General features: G+C 35.2%; 1 protein-coding gene across 2 annotated transcripts in view; it reads right to left on the reverse strand.

Annotated features, from left to right (window-relative positions):
• The window catches only part of CTTNBP2 (cortactin binding protein 2), a 74,916-nt gene that overhangs the window by 4,718 nt on the left and 53,069 nt on the right, over nucleotides 1-17,129 (reverse strand). The window contains exons 9-20 of one of the 2 annotated variants that reach the window (XM_079304574.1): nucleotides 16,622-16,739; nucleotides 14,022-14,288; nucleotides 12,555-12,650; nucleotides 12,060-12,139; nucleotides 10,902-10,988; nucleotides 10,720-10,819; nucleotides 8,847-8,999; nucleotides 8,387-8,574; nucleotides 5,810-5,988; nucleotides 2,677-2,882; nucleotides 2,263-2,448; nucleotides 476-536 (exon numbers count right to left, since the gene is read on the reverse strand). In XM_079304574.1, coding sequence (XP_079160700.1) covers nucleotides 476-536; nucleotides 2,263-2,448; nucleotides 2,677-2,882; nucleotides 5,810-5,988; nucleotides 8,387-8,574; nucleotides 8,847-8,999; nucleotides 10,720-10,819; nucleotides 10,902-10,988; nucleotides 12,060-12,139; nucleotides 12,555-12,650; nucleotides 14,022-14,288; nucleotides 16,622-16,739 — 1,721 coding nt within the window. Of the gene's footprint in view, nucleotides 1-475; nucleotides 537-2,262; nucleotides 2,449-2,676; nucleotides 2,883-5,809; nucleotides 5,989-8,386; nucleotides 8,575-8,846; nucleotides 9,000-10,719; nucleotides 10,820-10,901; nucleotides 10,989-12,059; nucleotides 12,140-12,554; nucleotides 12,651-14,021; nucleotides 14,289-16,621; nucleotides 16,740-17,129 lie in introns of those variants that run through there. The other variant, XM_079304575.1, reaches the window with a different exon arrangement.

A 17,129-nucleotide genomic window follows, 5' to 3' on the forward strand; every position in this document is an offset into this window, starting at 1 on the left:
TGAAGTTTCAAATGCAGTTCCCTCTAGCTAGTTCACACACTTCCTCAGGGAAACTCTGTAACAGTGGGACTAAAGTGCATGTACTGTACTATCTTAAATTACCATTCAGCAAGCTGAAATAGCCAGAGGAGTTGTTAAATTATAATGCCAGTTGATAAAAGCATATGGTCAACTTTTCGAGGCAGAGTTAAGTCTTACATAATATTCTTAGGTCATAGACTATTCTGTTGCATAAAAAGACACATAGTGCTGCAAGGCTTGAAATAAGAAATGGACTCTAAAATTATTCCAAAGTATATCAATTTTATTTCCTCTCAGAAATGAAAATTAAAAATACTTCCTTTCCTTCAGATACAGGACCAAAACATTACCAAAAAAACTACTGATCTATTCAGTATAGTGTACTGCTTCACAACAGAATGCCATCACCTTTGTTTTTTGCAAAGTATCACAAATACCAGAAATTAAAACTCACTTTGTGCTGAGAGAAGCTTTCTTCTTACAGTTTGGTTGCAACACAGTTTTAGATTTCATACCTGCACAAAAGAGAGATTGACTTATTAGTGTGTTACCATGTCTGCTGATTTCTTTATTCTCAAATCTATGATAAACAGGGAAAATATATTCCCATTTACTATGTCAACAGGGTCTATCAAAGATCAGAATATATCCCTTGAAAGTGTTCAGGGTAGCATAAGGAACTGCTAAAATGGCAAATAGGGGATGAGCTGCCTAAGCTTTTGTGAAAGAGAGGACATGAAGTTTCTCATGAGGTTTTTCACGAGGACATAGGCATTTGAACCACCCTTACTGGTTTGACCCAAGAGAAATTTCTTGTCAACAAGAAAATATTTAAATTTGCTTCATAGACATAAAATGACTACATTTACCTTTACTGGAAACAGCACCAGCATTTGAAATAGAAGACTACTAAAATTAATTGACCATTCAATTTTTAACTTATATTCACAGGTATTAACTGGATTCCAAGAACCTTCTCAGGTATAAGATACAACATCAACCATCCCACTTCAGGTTATGTTCATTATTTCTTAAATCCTCTAAGTGGGATTAGATAAGTTCACAATTCAAAGTGAGAATTAGCAATCAGACGCTAGAGTTGCAGTCAGAGAAAACAGATTTCTTTCTGAACAAGGCCTGAAGAAATGAATAATTTATTTTAGTGCTGCAAAGTAGCAAGCATCAAATATTTTGGTCTTTCATATATGAGGTAAGTAAGGCTAGAATCTCACTGTTCCTAAAGTGTGTGTGTGTGTAAGCTGCCTTCTCCCTATCCTTCCTCTGAAGTAGTTACCTTCATTTTCAGAAAGCAAATGCTTTGATTTTTTTTCCCCTGGAAGTTTTTCTGTTTAATACTGTGTTTAGTTACAACAATACTAAGTTTTCCTTCTAGAAATATGTATCCTTTAGAAGAATTGTGCTGCTTTTGAATATATCTATACATTATCTCTGTGTAATAAATTACTTGTTATATGACTTATGATCTTGAGGTGAAAGGAATTTTCAAAAAGTGTCAGCCACTAATATAAATTCCATATTTATTCACATTCACAGTCATATAAAGCCCTCTTTATCAAGCAACATACTGAAGATGATTGAAAACCTTACAGTATCTGTGACTACACAAAATTCTTTACATTTAGAAAAGCAAATAAAAATCTTCAATTTAAACCCAAAGATCTCATTCTTCCACTGCAGGGTTTCTAGATAATTCGACTCAGATTTTCTAGTTAGGCTGAACAAGGGATGCATGATCTGGGGAGGAATGTATTAGTTTATGTTTATATGGATGCACTCAGTATTAATTATTGTAGTGAAATTATAAAGCAAGTATAAGGAAACTCAAAAAAGTACGTATACTATAAATCTGGAGCAAATCTAAGGAGTACCAATAAAGTAATGAAGCTTTCTCTCATCTGGTATTGGAGAAGAGACTGATACAGTGTCATTCCATCCACACAGAGGTGGAAGCACAGCTTATAATTCTACCATCTGACCCAATGCCTGCCTCATTATCAGACAACAGAAAGTGCATTAGTACCCAGCTTAGTTAGGACACCTCACAGTCACCAAAAATAATTTTTGGGTGAAAAAAAATAAACAGTGTTTTACTGGTGAACATAAGTGTAATTTAACAGAAAAATTTTAATTCATGATGCAGGAGAAACAAATGCTTGATTTGCATCTGCAGAGTTTAACCCCCCACAACTTTCAGAACTGAAAATAAAAAGCTTTATTTACCTTCAGTATTTGTCTCCTGCTTATTCCATGACTGGGAGGACAAATGGCCTGACTTTTTGCGAGGACTTGTGCTCACTTTTCTCCAAGAAGCATTCTCACCTCTTTTCTTACTACAATTCTTATAGCTTGAAGCCACAGATAAAGGAAAATTTCCTCCCTTAAAATCTGCTATATAATTATCTAGCTCTGAAACAAAAATAAAACAGTGTTAAGAAGAACTGACTGTTGCAAATGATTCTTCTTGGAGTAACTTATACAACTACTTAGTTTAATGACTGTAAATGCTTTCAACCCCACCACCTCCCTTCAGAACTAGAGGTATGTTTGGTAGAAATTTTAAAAACAGAAGCAAGCTGTTAAGAGCCCCAGTTCAGCAATGAACAACTACTTGGCTTTCAGACAGTTCACTGTTACCTGGTCTGGGTAGAGGACAGCCATGCAAAACAGCTTTATTTAGCAGGATACTGAGAGCAGCTTTAACAACAGCCTGCTGCCCTTGGCTAGGATTTTTTTTGGCTATTGCTTGTCCTGGTACAGATGGTCTTTTCACAGAGGCTCTGGAGAGTATGGCTTCTTGTACTCTGGGAGCTATCACAGCATTCCACAGCTTGGACATCCACCTGTGGTACAAAACCAGTCCTTTAACTTCAAAATCAATTATCAAAATCTGCGATTTTATACTTTGGTAACATATCGGATTTTGTATTTTAAAGAAGCACCCCATTTCAGAGAGGGACTGATTTTATTTAAGAAAGGGTTTACTTGTTTGTTTTATATTAAACTATTTGATTTAAATTTCTTTAGCTTGCCTTGACAAACTGACCACCTGATGCTTTTCTTCCTTCAGATAAGGAGTATAAAACATCCTTTCCATTTCAAGGCTAAAAAGATGTCCCAGAAAGATGCGTGTTCATATATAAAAAAAACCTTTTTTTTTTTTTTAATTGCATGGAGAAATTTCCCCACTTGCAGGTGTTAATTCCTAGCCTATTTGCTGCCAGCATGGAAAAAAAGAGGCATTCACTTATGGTTGTACCCCTTCCAGTATTCTTCCATTTCCAAATTTGTCCAGCTTACAAGACATTTCTATTCATACAGCTGCCTTGGTCTTACTCCTTTTTTGTTTATTTTATCTATGGTGAACTGTGTTTCCAGGATGTTGTGGATATTCCAGATTGTCTGGTTTAGAGACTGGGTCTGATTTTGATTCAAAAATTAGATTAAAAAGAACATGGGTCTCCTGGGACTTTTGCTTTTCTAAGAGAGAACCACTATGTTGTATTAGCAAAGTGAAAAATTTGTGTTAGGACAAAATAAATGCTATTTCTTAAAACTTAAGAGTTCTCTGAGAATAAAGGTGAGAAATTTCAGACTTAGGGCTCAGCTTATATCTACAACAGACACTGGGACAGTCTGTTTTAGATCAACTACAACACTTTTTGTTTATTCTTTACCCTCTTAGAGGAGAAAGATGGTAAGATTGGATCAGATGGTTTATATTAAAGGTCTGTAAGAAATTGTAGGCTATCATGCTGTGTTCAGCTTTGCAGAAATCCATTCAGAAAACATGAAGGCCAAAATGTCTGATTTAAATGGATGATTTTGCTGGATACACTGATAAACTGAAGCCATCCTATTACCTAAAATATCATGATAACTTTTTGGTGGGGTTTTTTCCATTTTTTTTAAAGTTAGAATGCATGAGTTATTTGAAAGATATATTTTTGGTCAGTTGTGAAGCATAAGATCAAGCTTTTATGATATATAGATGCTCAAAGTGCTTTTATAAGCTTGATAAAGTTACTTAAAGTTACTTAAAATTACTCAGAAAAGTAACTAGTGCAGTTGTTAAAACACAATGTAAAATGTGTATTGCAGATGATCCTTGAAGGACCTTGAAGGTTCCTTAGCATAACGTTGTAGATATTATTCCATATAGTTACAGTCTGCTTCTGCTAGCTAAACTACCAAAATAAACAATTACTTGTATTTCAGTCATAAAGAACTCTCTCTTTTCAAATTTTGTCTATGTAAGCTTTCAACATTCAACACTTTGCAATACTGCCAGTATAAATGGTCAGAAATGACCACTGCAAAAATAAAATTAATTGAAGCCACTCTAATCTAACAGTTAACAACTGGATGGGCATGCTCTTTAAATAAAATTCCAACCTGGTATTTAAATCAGTTTTAAGTTTGTGCTCATCTTGATCAAGTCCCCCATTCTTTGATATTGCTGATACTTAGGAAGGGTATAACACACCCCTGCCCCTCAAAAGGGGCTGCAAAGTGAAAGTTGTTCCTTTTGGAACATCATCTTCAGCTCCCTATAGTTAAAATTTTTTCCATTTACTCACTCTACTCACCAAAACAGGTGAAGCTATATGAAACACACAGCAAGAAACAATTTCCTGTAACGCATTCTCTTTGCCTGCCAGGCTGCTGCTTTATCCTTGTCTCATGCTAACACTGAGCCCAGAGGGAACCCAATTTGTAAATAGCTGTCTGCTGTCCTAATGAATTGGACTGACTCAGAGAAGCTTTACTAAATGTAAAAAGCAGCAGAGTAGCACAGTGGAGAGGAGGGGAAAGAGGAAAGGAGTGATTAATTAGATTGAAATAACAGCAACCAGTGAGCTGATAATGAAAAGCTATTTATTACATGACCACACTGTTAGCCATCATGTTGCTAAACTAAAAGTGTCCAGTAAGAGCTCACTGGAGCAGAGCTTTTCAGTTGTTTATTAGTGGACAAAAGCTACATTAAAATGAGAAGTCAGATGGCATAAATCTGCAATAAAGGACATTTTAGGGCTGTACTCAAAAAAAAGCATTGTGAAACCAGTTTGAGTTACACTGAGGAGAAATCCAGACTCAGATGTATATAACTAATACATCTAAAGAATAGTTTTTCTGTCCTCTATTAATGCCACTGCAATAAATAAATTATTAAAATTTTCAGAAGACATGATTCAAGAAGAAGATAGGAGATAGATGCATGGTATGCTTTATTCTTATTTCCCAGCACCCATAAAATTTCAAGTCAATGTTATGTCCACATTTAGACTTTAATAATTACTGTGAAGATTAGTATCTAATCCATACTTTTAGAGAATAAAAAGGAAAATAAACAAGCAAAACCTGCCGTGCTTCCTAAGGTAATATATCTCTAAACTGTATGTATATTTTAAAATTATACCACATATTTAAAAGAGTGAGAAATCATTCCCCAAACATCCTTTATATACAACTTCAAATGGAGAGTTTACCAACTTTTCTTTAATCTTTTAACCTTTGTATCAGAAAAAAAAATGAAAGAAGACTGAGTTTGGTGCAGTATTAGACTCCCACTTCCCACTTGTGCCCTTCAGAATTGCCCTTCTTGTAATTAAATAGCCAACAGAAGTTTAAACTTTCAGCAATTTCAATTAAAATGCTATTTTAAGGTTGCTGAGTTAGCAGGGCTCTAGGAGAAACACAACTACTACATTTGTGGTAAGTATCTAGTTGGCACTGAACATCATCAAACAGGAAACAGAAATCTTACTTGACTGTTGCTTGGCTGTGCCCCGGAACCACAGGACAGGAGAAGAAATGTTTTGGCCCCATAAGTGCTTCAGGTGCTCCTAGACGGGATAAGCAAGAGTTCAGCTGGTGCCAAACAGCAAGAATCCAGTCTATGATCTTACACACAGGATCACATGGAGGAGGTACTTTGCCTCTGAACTGCAGGGAGAAAAGATGTTTGACATGGCATAAGCCCAGAGCTGCAAATACTTTCCTTCAAACCCCAGGAAGGCTTGGGTTTTTTATTGCATGTGTTACTTTTTAAAGATCAGGAACCGTCAAAAACAGGTAAAACCCTTTTATAGAATATATTGACATCTTGCTGTATTAAAACTTACTTTGTCAACTACACTTCAAAAGATATATCCTTATCAATAAACTGACATTCCTTTACTTTCTTGTGGGAAACTGAGGCAGAAATTGTGGTAGCAGTGCTTTTTCTACAGTGTTTAAGGTTAGGATTACAAGAGATACTACCATATATAATGCAGTGTATATGATACAAATGAGCTATATGAAAAAATGCCCAGCCACACATAACAGGAATATCTGAGCCAGACATGCCTAGTGATCCATATTGATTTTAGATCCAGTAGCAGTGAAGGAAAGATATCTTCCTCTAAGACTTGTGAGTTTAGCATGCCTTGTTAAGGGCAATTTATTTAGTGCCAGAAAAATCTCCTGTTTCCTCTGACTTCAAATTACAGTCTACATCATCCTAGTCTGAGGATTATCCTCTGTAACAGTTTAAATTAAAGGAAGCATTAAAAGATGCACCAGGTTTAGTAACTGACAGCACTGAAGTCACAGCCTCTTGATAGTGTCTATAGGTGAACTTAAAATAGAAAAATATTTAAACTGTTCACATATAACCTAATGGTTCAAACTAACTGGAAAGAGCTTTTAATGTGAACATATGAATATTATGGCACAAACAAGGTGTCATATTACAGAGCAATGATCTTTGAAATAATCTATGGTTCTAACAAATAGATGTGCTTCTACTTTGCTTTAGAGTTTACAACAGATTAATCTTTCTTCTATTTTTGACTTTGCAATCCTCTGTTTTAAGTCCTGTACCAACTGGCATTTGAGTTTACATACATATGGCACATGTATGTATTTCAAAAAATGTTCCATCACACTGGGCATGTCAATATTTAATTAGGGAAGATACAGGAAGACACATGGCTTTTTTCTCCAAATAGACACCATCTGCATATATGCTCAAGAGAAATTAAACTTTATGAGATTATACCCCAATTCTGTTCAGCCTTTCTGTCAGAGGTAGGAGCCCATTACATTGCCAAATTCTAAGATATTAGACTAAGCATTTCTTCCAAGTCCCCAAAAAATAGCCTGAAAATGACATCTGTTATGTGATGCTGTTAAGTTCCTGTAGCTGAACCAGTTTGGCAGAGTAAGTCTGATGGAGCCTTTGACTGTGAACAAGTCATAACTTATAAAACATGATCTAAGAAAAGTATTCTATTGAGAGTTTGATAGATTTCCCACTATTCTTTTTTTCCTATTCTGTATTCCAGTTCTTGCAATTAAAGAATATTTAGGAATGTTTCTAAATTTCCTCACTGTCCTGGCTGAAATGTTCAATTACCACACATTTCCTCTTCAGAATCTCTTTGAATCAGGAAGCCTTTATAGAAGAGAACTGTGGCAAAGGGTACAGGAGATGAGATCCCCAAGGATAATGAAGACACATCCAGCTGAACACTCAAAACTGACAGTAGGTCTGTTGTCCCACAACAGGACTCTTTATTACTGACATTTTTTTTCTATTCCTAGAACAATCTCCCTTTTAAAGCCTGTTCAAAACTGCTGCCAAGATTATTTTCCTTTGCAGCTGTTTTGATTAACTCCCTCTGCTGATGTCTAACAGTGCCTGACTGTTGGTAATAGCTGCTATCATACCCAAATGGTATTCCAAATAACTTTCCCAAGCCCACAGTTCTTCTTTTGCCTATATCTTTCTTCCCATTTCCCATCTTTGTTTATTTATTACTGTTAAAACAGACTTCCCGTCTTTATTCTCTTTTGGACTTTTGTACAGCTTCAGCAGACCTATTAGCTCAAAAAAACTTTTCTAATTATATAATTTGTCACCCTTTTAATCTGAAAATCATGGAAAATATTTTTCTGCTTAAAACTTAGATACATATATGACTATCTTACTTTAGATATTGACATTAAATTATTTGAAAAAGAGATGGTATGTTTGTTGAACTGATTTTTACTATCATTCTCAGAAGAATGAAAGAAGTTGAAAAAAAATATTGAAGGATGTTTCATGCTGTGGACAGGCAAGTAGCCACAGCATCATTATTTGCAACCAATTTTATGCCAATTAGCCGTGGCCACACACACCTTTCTATGAGGCCAAGCAAAACATTTCCAGATACACAGCCTGTACCTTCCCAGAAATGAATTTTTTTTTTCCTGAAACAACTCAAGTTATCTGCTATGCTTTTGGCATTACCATTGTACATATTTCACAGACCTGCTGATGAAGGTAACTGCTGAAGCTGATTTGAGTTCTTACCTTGTTTATTACTTTTCTCCTTAAAATCCTCTGAAGCAAGCCTCGCATTGGCTCCCCATCCCACCTGAGTTGAACCCAACGGAAATGCTGCTGGACCAGCAGGTCAGAGCCATGAAGATGGCACTTTGCAATGGTCCCCAGCAAAAAGCAGTTCTCATGAAAGTAAAAAGCACCAGAAATTCCATTTGCTAAAAAGGAACCATAAAACACTTAACTGAAATACTCAAAGCCTTGACATGACTTCATATAAAAGCAAGAAACAGTGACATAATTACAAAGGAAAAACAACCCACAAAACACCATAAATTAGCTAAAAAATATTCTTTGTTAAGGATGACTGTTTACAATAAAATATAAAAACTGAATAAATTACGTTTTTCTCCTGTTTCCTGTTTGTCATATATTACAATAAAACTGTACTGTAGTAAAAACATTTCTGCAACCCAAATTCTTTAAATACCTCTTTGAATAGTGCAGGGATTTTCTGAACTTCGATTCTCAAGAGGTGCTAGAAAATCTCCAAGTAATTCAGACAAAGAAGCTCTCTCCAGATTTTCTAAAATCACAATTGTTGTCTTGTTTACAGGAGGCTGTTTCACTGGGATCAGACAAGCTGAAATATAAAAATCCTATTAACATATACTTAGGAAAATTTAGTTCTATTTATGTATACAGATGTTACTGCTATTGCTGCAACAAGGGATTTATCTTTTTTTTCCTTTTTAACTTGCTTACAGGAGCAGACAGACTGGATAATTAGTTTAAAATTGAAAGCATAAAATCAAACAATAGAAAGAATATCGTATGTGACGAAAAAAATTTGAAAGCTATGATTAAAATAAATTCCTGAAATGGCTATAATAGGAAAGATTTCAGTATACCGAATATAAATGCAACAGAAAGAATAGCAAAGACCTCTTTAAACATTTCTTTCATTTGCTGTACTACATCATAAACTTTTAACATGTATACTTTATACTATGTAGTGATAAAAGGCTTAAGAATAGTCCACAGTTGTAAGAAAGTTTAACATTCTATGAGATAGTAACAAACTTCTATGAGAAGTAGGCAATGTTCCCTTCAAAACTTCCTTCAGTATCTTTAAGATCACTCAAAAAATTGGAGCTCATATGAGGCAAACCCAGTAGCACCTGAACCTAATAGGCATTAAAATGATATCTATATATTTTTTTAACATTTAAAATATTTTCCTTTAATTTTCCTGATTTTAATCTTGTTGCTTAAAAAGAAATTTTTGCAAGTGTTCTTGCAACACTAAATCCCAGGTGAATACTTGTGTAGTCTTGACTGTATTGTGCACTGCATTGTTTCACAACCTTTTGAAGGTGGTACTGACAATGGTCATTAAGGAAATTGACTTGTAATAAGGCAAAACTTACAGCAACTGACTGTATCTGATCATTGCTGTTTAGTTGCAGTTTCCTGATTATTAATACCCTGTTTTACTAAGAGGCTACAGCTTGAGAGGAGGGAGGACAGGTACCCACCCTGTGTCTGATGGACTCAGAGGAGAAATGCTCTCTTGGGAAAAGAGATGCAGGAGAACAGTGGGGTAAGAAGCCAGAAAGAAAAGAGACTCAACCAGCAGCACCATGCTGAAATGCAAAATCAGACTATCAAAAAGAATGTGTTGCTCACACAGAGTAAAGCATCCAAAAGAAGCAGCTTTTCTAAGAGACAGTGGCCAGTAAACAAACTAAACTACAAGTGACGTTCTTGCCTCCAGGATGAGCACCAAAGCGTGGCTGACTTCTGACTAAATGATCTCGTGTCCCACCAATGTGATGGCACTAAAAGTGACGTGGGAATAATCACTGGTACAAACTATCTTGGGCACTGTGACCAGGATTTCCTTAGAGAAAAAGCTGCCATAGACTGAAGTTACACCAGGCAATACAAGAACAAACAGAACGCAGCACTGCATGACATTGTAAACCTGACAGGATGGCTCTGTTCATGAACACACACAGTACACCTTCAGCTCTGATCCAGTAGATCTGAACCAGAGAAATCAACTTTTAACAGATCACAAACAAAGGAAAAAAAAAAGAGTGAAACAGAATTAAGTATTTAAAACTATTAATTTTGCTTAAATTGAAGGAATTTTTGACAGAGCTCTTTATTGGGAGCTCTGTCACCCTCAGCTGTCCCTCAGTTTAGACTCGTACATTTGGCCTCAAACACTGAAAAACTATGGATTCCATTAAAACATGCCATCCACTATGCAAAATGGTTTTATGGATTTCTTTACTTTGCACTGTTAAAAATTTTTCTACTAATCACCAAAATGAGTCTTGCTGGAATAACCTTACCTTTACTGATAAACAGTTCGGCAAGTTGCTCCTTGGAGAAAGCAGCATCCACTTCAACTTTAACAATCTCACATGTAGATCCTGCAGCCACTTGCTTTTGCTGTGATGAAAATTTATATATTTGGTAAAACAGTGAAAACTCTAGTTTATGGACTAATTTATTTACTTGTTTGTGCAAATACCTTCATGCAGGCCGCTATCTGATACGCTATATAATCTTGCAAACTTCCTTCTGGACCATGGAAAATGACATTACGGTACTGTTCAACCTACAGACAGATAAATATAAATTTATTTCATAAATAAATTGTTTTCAAGTACAGACTTGGATGGTTTTCTTAATCTAGATGGCACAATCAGCACCTAAAAGAAAAAAAAACTTTGATTTGCACTATTGGAGGTGATAATCCTTACTGTACTAGTTTCAAAGTAGACAGTATTTGCATACATCTTGGAAATATATTTATAAATTTATATCCTAACCTGTAAAACTACACACCAAGGTATTTTGTTACAACAGACTTTAAAATATAAAACATTAATCTGGGAAGAATAAGTTTAGCAATCACAAATATTTTCTTGATCTTGAATTAAAATATATACATCAAAATGATGGCAAAATCATCAGTTTAAGTCAGTGCTAAGTTAAGGATTAAGACTGAGGACTTTATTTGCAGTAGAAATGGGATCATGTATGGTAGAACAGTTTGTTTTTTTAATCTTAACTCTCTTTTACCTCTAAAATGTCATTAAAGTAATACACTCATATTTCTGTGCAATATGGCCAAATATAGAGGAAACCTGTTGCATGTTCTGACAACATAAAATACTATCCAAGGACACAGCAGAAATTAAGCAGGTTCTAAAACAATTCTGATTTGATGCAATGTTAAAAGAAATTATCTTGAAAGTTATTCAATTATCCTTACATTTTGAGGTATTAAGCTGTGTTATAGATATGTACATAGGCTTGTAATAAAACTGAAGTCTCAAATAATTTCTTCCATGAATGTTATTCTAATTTACTTTCTCCTCAAAAAGTGGAGTAAAAGAACTTTGGAAAGCCATAAGATATCAGAGAGCTTTTAATATATTTTTAAGCAGTTCAGGTAATCAGATAGCAGCTATTTAAAGAAGAAAGTTAATGTTCTCACGAGACTAAAGTTAAGGGTAAATTTAGGGGCAACTGTATTTTTAAATGGCTTTCATCCCATTTCATTTTTTTTAGAAATCTCGATGTTCTTTCACAGAGCAAAAAGCCCTGACTTTAGTCAACACTATCACAGAAGTATTTTGACAAACAATTATAGCATGCAGAGAGCAACAAGCTTTATACTGACCAGGCGGAGATAATTCTGAAGTGTCTGAAGATGGATCATGGATGCATAAGTCACACTGTTTAGACAGCCTTCTTGAGGTCCTTAAAATGAGACAAATAACTTATGTAAATCTCTCATGTTTACATGCATGTATGACTGATGCATATGATTTTCATGCAGTATTCTACAGCAACCTTCTAAAATTAGAGCCTATGCAAATTAAAATGCTGAATAAATGAAAGGCATTTATCTAGCACCAGAGATCCACAGGTATCCATGATAAGCAATTTATATACTACTATATGGCTGAAAAAGGCAGTAGGACATTTATTTGCCAGCATATTTTCTAAATGTTGTAGACACTTAAAAATCTAGTTAAACAAATAAATGGATATGATGTCTCCGAGAATCAAGCAACACTGAAGAACAAAATAAGTAGCAAATGACTCTTAAATTATTTACTTCAGATGGAGTGTCTTAACATTCAAAACTGAAAAATTATGACTTCAAAATTACCAGACAAAAACACTGTGATATGCTCAGCTCTATTGTTCTTCAAAAAGTCCCATGGTAGCTGAGAAAAAATCTGACCTGTAGACCATGAAACGTTTCCTGTTAAAAAGAAAAAAATGAGAGATATTCCTTGTATGCATATAAAGTATCCTACACTCCAGCATATTCACTTGCTTAACAAAGATTATGTGCATACACTGACAAATTTGACAAACAGTCCCATGTATGAGATGTACTAAATCACATTATTATTTGATATATGACTGAAGTTACTAGTGTTTTCTACCAAGTGAGACACAAGTTAAATAGCTAGCCTGTCATTTTATCTTTACACATAAAATAGAATAAAATAGAGTAATTTGCCCAGTCTAATGTGACTAGGGTTCAGTTTTGCTGATGGGAAGTGAAGTAAGGAAGGAGATTTAAGATGAACTACATGGATTTTCAGAAACCTATACAACTATTATGACCAACCTATACAACTGTAAGACCACCTCATTTTGGCCAATTTCTCATAACTTCAAAGATTTCTCTTTCATACCTTGCTAAGTGTATTTATGTAAAACAGCAGTTCTGTTTCCCTATGCCAATGATTTACAGTCTATATTTACTGAATATTCTGGATGTACTGTGCAAAAGCAATACATGCTTTGAATCATTTTTGTAGAACCACATAATATCCTTAGTTGGAAGGAACTCACAAGGATCATCAAAGTCAAACTCGTGGCTCTGCACAGGACATCCCAAGAGTCACACCAAGAGCCTGAGAGCATTGTCCAAATGCTTGAACTCTGTCAGACTGGTGCTGTGACCATTCCCTGGGGAGCCTGTTCAGTGCCCAAACACCCTCTGGGGCAAGAACCTTTTTCTAATACACAATCTAAACCTCCATGACACAACTTCAGGCCATTCCCTCAAATCCTGTCACTAGTCATTACACAGAAGAAATCAGTGTCTGTCCTTCCTTTTTCCCCCATGAGCAAGTTGCACTGCAATGAAGTCTCCCCTTTATCTCCTCCAGGCTGAACAGATCAAGTGACCTCAGCCAGTCCCCATACAACTTCACCTTTCACCATCCTCATGCTTATCCTTTGGACACTCTCTAATTGCTTTTTCTTATATTGTGGCATCCAAAACTGCACACAGCACTCAGGGCGAGAATTTAGATTCATCTAAGATATTGATTTCTCCTCTGGAATACTGAAAGTACAAAAAGACTAATTAACATAGGGCCTCATGATGTCCAATATTATACTAAAGTGCCCAATTAATTGTGCCATACACACAGCTAAAAGTAAGGAATGCTTTCCTGCCAGCACTGTTCAAAGTTTCATATTTAGTATTTGTCTTTCTTAGTCTAAGCTTTAAAAGATGCAGCAATTCAAAGATATTTTTATCTTACTTAGAAGATTTCAAAAATTCAAGAACACCCTGAAGTTTTACTTTTTTCATTAACACCAATATCGATACCTAGTTTGATGGAAAATATACTGCTTGCACTGAGGCCAATGTTGGATTCTGCAGCACTATTAAATGACAGATCTTCCAGGCTCCTCCATCCATCAGAAGCAATTGCTTGGAAATGGTTTGTCACTGCCTGACTCACTGCTTTTGAAAAATCATCCCATGACGTCTGCTTGCGGATATTTAAAGCACATATTGTATCAAATTCCTCTGTACCACAATGGGCTGGTTCAATGCCACTGACTGAAATCCTTACAGGTACATTAAGAGCATCTGTTGAGAAACAAAACATCAACTATGAGAAGAACTGTAAAACTCAATTTAATATAATTCCATTATTATAAACCAATAACATCCAATATTACAAAGGAAAGCTGCAAAATAACTCCAACTACAAAGAAGCAAATAGTAATGAACAGCACAGATCACCACCACAAAATCACAGCAGTGATGAAAATACCAAGGTATCTATAATATTTTTACAAAAAATGGTTCAGTATTATTATCCTTAAATAACAGGAAAAAAGACAAAAATTTACTTAATCTTATATCTCCTCTTTATAAACTAATTATGTATAAATTAAAACAGATAGTAGGCAATGTTGTAATTTTTCAGTGTTTATGCACATTTTTTATTATCAAGGTAGAAAATAATTTTCTGGCACTAGGGCACAGGTGGAAAACACAGCTGAGCCAAACATCTTTAAATAAAAAGCTAAGAGCTAAGACAGAAAATGCACTTGAAAGGGTACATTTGATTTGCAATAGAGTATATTGACAAAAAGGAAATTTACATGCATATTCTAGAAACTAGGAAGTATTTTAAATCTTGGTCTTTGGAATACAACTCAACAGAAGCAGCAGTTTCTGGAGATCATTTAGATGACTAAAAATGAAACTATCTTCTAATTTCCATGCTAAACAATATCTTTCAGAAATTCTTAAATTAAAATTAAATTTTAAAAGTACACCATAAAAAACAACCCATATCAGCTTATTATGAAGTCTTGCAACATGATCTTTTTTTCCCTTTTGTGTGCAGAAGCCAGATCTTCAGCTGATACAAACCAATGAAGTTTCCCCCATGTCAGAAAAAGCTCTGATTTAAACCCACTAGCCTACCATAGGGAAAAGATTACTCAGAGGCATCCTTCAGGTGTGGAATTGTGAGAAATTCATCAAAGGCTTGCCCTTCTGATGGCTGGACCTCAGAGAAATGAGCACAGATTGTAAGGAGTACAGAGGATTCTCCACAAGGAAACAGGCCCCAAGAACAGAGGCACAGTACATGCCTAAATGTCAATGCATGTGACCTCTAAGGCATAGCTGGCAACTGTGGCCCCCAGTCCTTCAGATCTGTCACAGCACATCCTCCTGTCCTACACTGGAAACCTTACTGGAGTGTGAGAAAGCAGAGGATGGTACATAGACACCTTACCCAAAAATGCAGTCGTGGCTTAAGGTGCACAGAAGAAGAGGAGGCAAGGCCAAAGGTTCTGACTGATAACAGCTGTTGGATTCATGACAAGCATGACCAGAGACAAAGGGTACTAAGACTGATGGAAATAATACAAACATTAATTTAACAGGCTGCAGATTCAGCCATCAGAAATTTGCTTCAGTCTGATAAAGAAGATGACCATGGTGTGTCTAGCTGTGTTCCTCTCTGAATCTGCACTAAAATGGTAAGAATTAAAATTTAAAAGAGCTGAAGAGGAAAATCAGAAACAGCAGACAGAAAACTTGCTTAATTTGTTGATTGTCAGTGGACTTAACCACTCATGTCTCTATATTCCACAAGACAAACATAAAAAAAGTGAAAAAATAGAGAGCATACAAATCTATCAGTGCCATAATTCTAACCATACAGAGAAATACAGATATCTTTCTCTGTATATATAGATATAGCTATACCTAGATTTATACAGTGATATAAAACACATAAAACTAGTGAGAGAAAGAATTAAGTTCTGCCTCAAGAAATGGTCAAGATGAGCCTGCTCTACTGAATTTTGAGAAAACTTGCAGAGAAGAAAGAAGATGACAGGTTTCAACAGAAGTGCAGTCTTCTTACATAAGTTACTGATGCTGGAAAACATAAGTTTTTTGATGTTGTCTCTATGACATATCTGAAGAATCAAACAAACAATCCCCTCACTGATAAACAAGTGACAAAATAAACTATGCTCTAAAAAGAGATTCAGATATGACTAGATGATCATCTTAGCCTGAGGAAATTTGACAGCTATCCACCACTAAGTGACTATCTCTGCAAGAATTTGAAGAAAAGATAAGAGGAGAACAATAGCTTTTGAAAAAGTAACTACTAATCTTAAATTTAGAAATTTTAAGAGTAGGGATATTTGCAAATGTATGTGACATCTTTCTGAATGGTTTAGAAACAAAGACATGAGCAATCAAATAACTTCCCACAAAATTTTATCACGTGCTTTTGTAAAACTTGGAGAATAGAAGCTTGTTAGATCAAGGTAATTTAATATTGTGGTGCCAAAAAAGTGACAACTACCCTTTTAATATTTCTCATTTTTGCCCCACCAGTTCTTTATTAAAAATACTTTTATGCAGTGCTGAAAGCATTTACTTACTTAAGTTTTCTAGGAGATGTTTGCAATCATCAGTAGCAACATCATGCAATGTTCGATTACATTTATCTTTTCTCTCAGCCTCTAGTCCACCATGGCTACAAAGGATTTCTAGACAGTTCTGCAAAGGTAGGAACTGTATTATTTACTTGTCTTTTGTTGCACTAAAGTGTTCTACCAATATGCAGTTAAATTTCTAACTAAAATTCTTACACATGCATTTCCAAAGATAATCAGCTACAGAGTTTCTGTAGATAAAATGATGTTTCTCACAGAATTGAAAACCAGGAGTAAAAATGTTTTATAGCAGATTTGGAAGTTTCAAATAATGACTATAAAGAAGCAGAACACAGAGCCAGGGTTCTACAGCCTCTAAGCATCAAATGCTGATTAACTGATTTAAGAAATTCTTACATCTGGCCACTAGTTTAGGTGTTGATAAGAAGATGGAAACCCAGCTATTATCCTGCTTTGAACATCTTGGCCATGTTCAAGCAACACTAAATAAGCA

This window comes from Erithacus rubecula (assembly GCF_903797595.1).
Source record: "Erithacus rubecula genome assembly, chromosome: 4".
Taxonomy (NCBI): Eukaryota; Metazoa; Chordata; class Aves; order Passeriformes; family Muscicapidae; genus Erithacus; species Erithacus rubecula.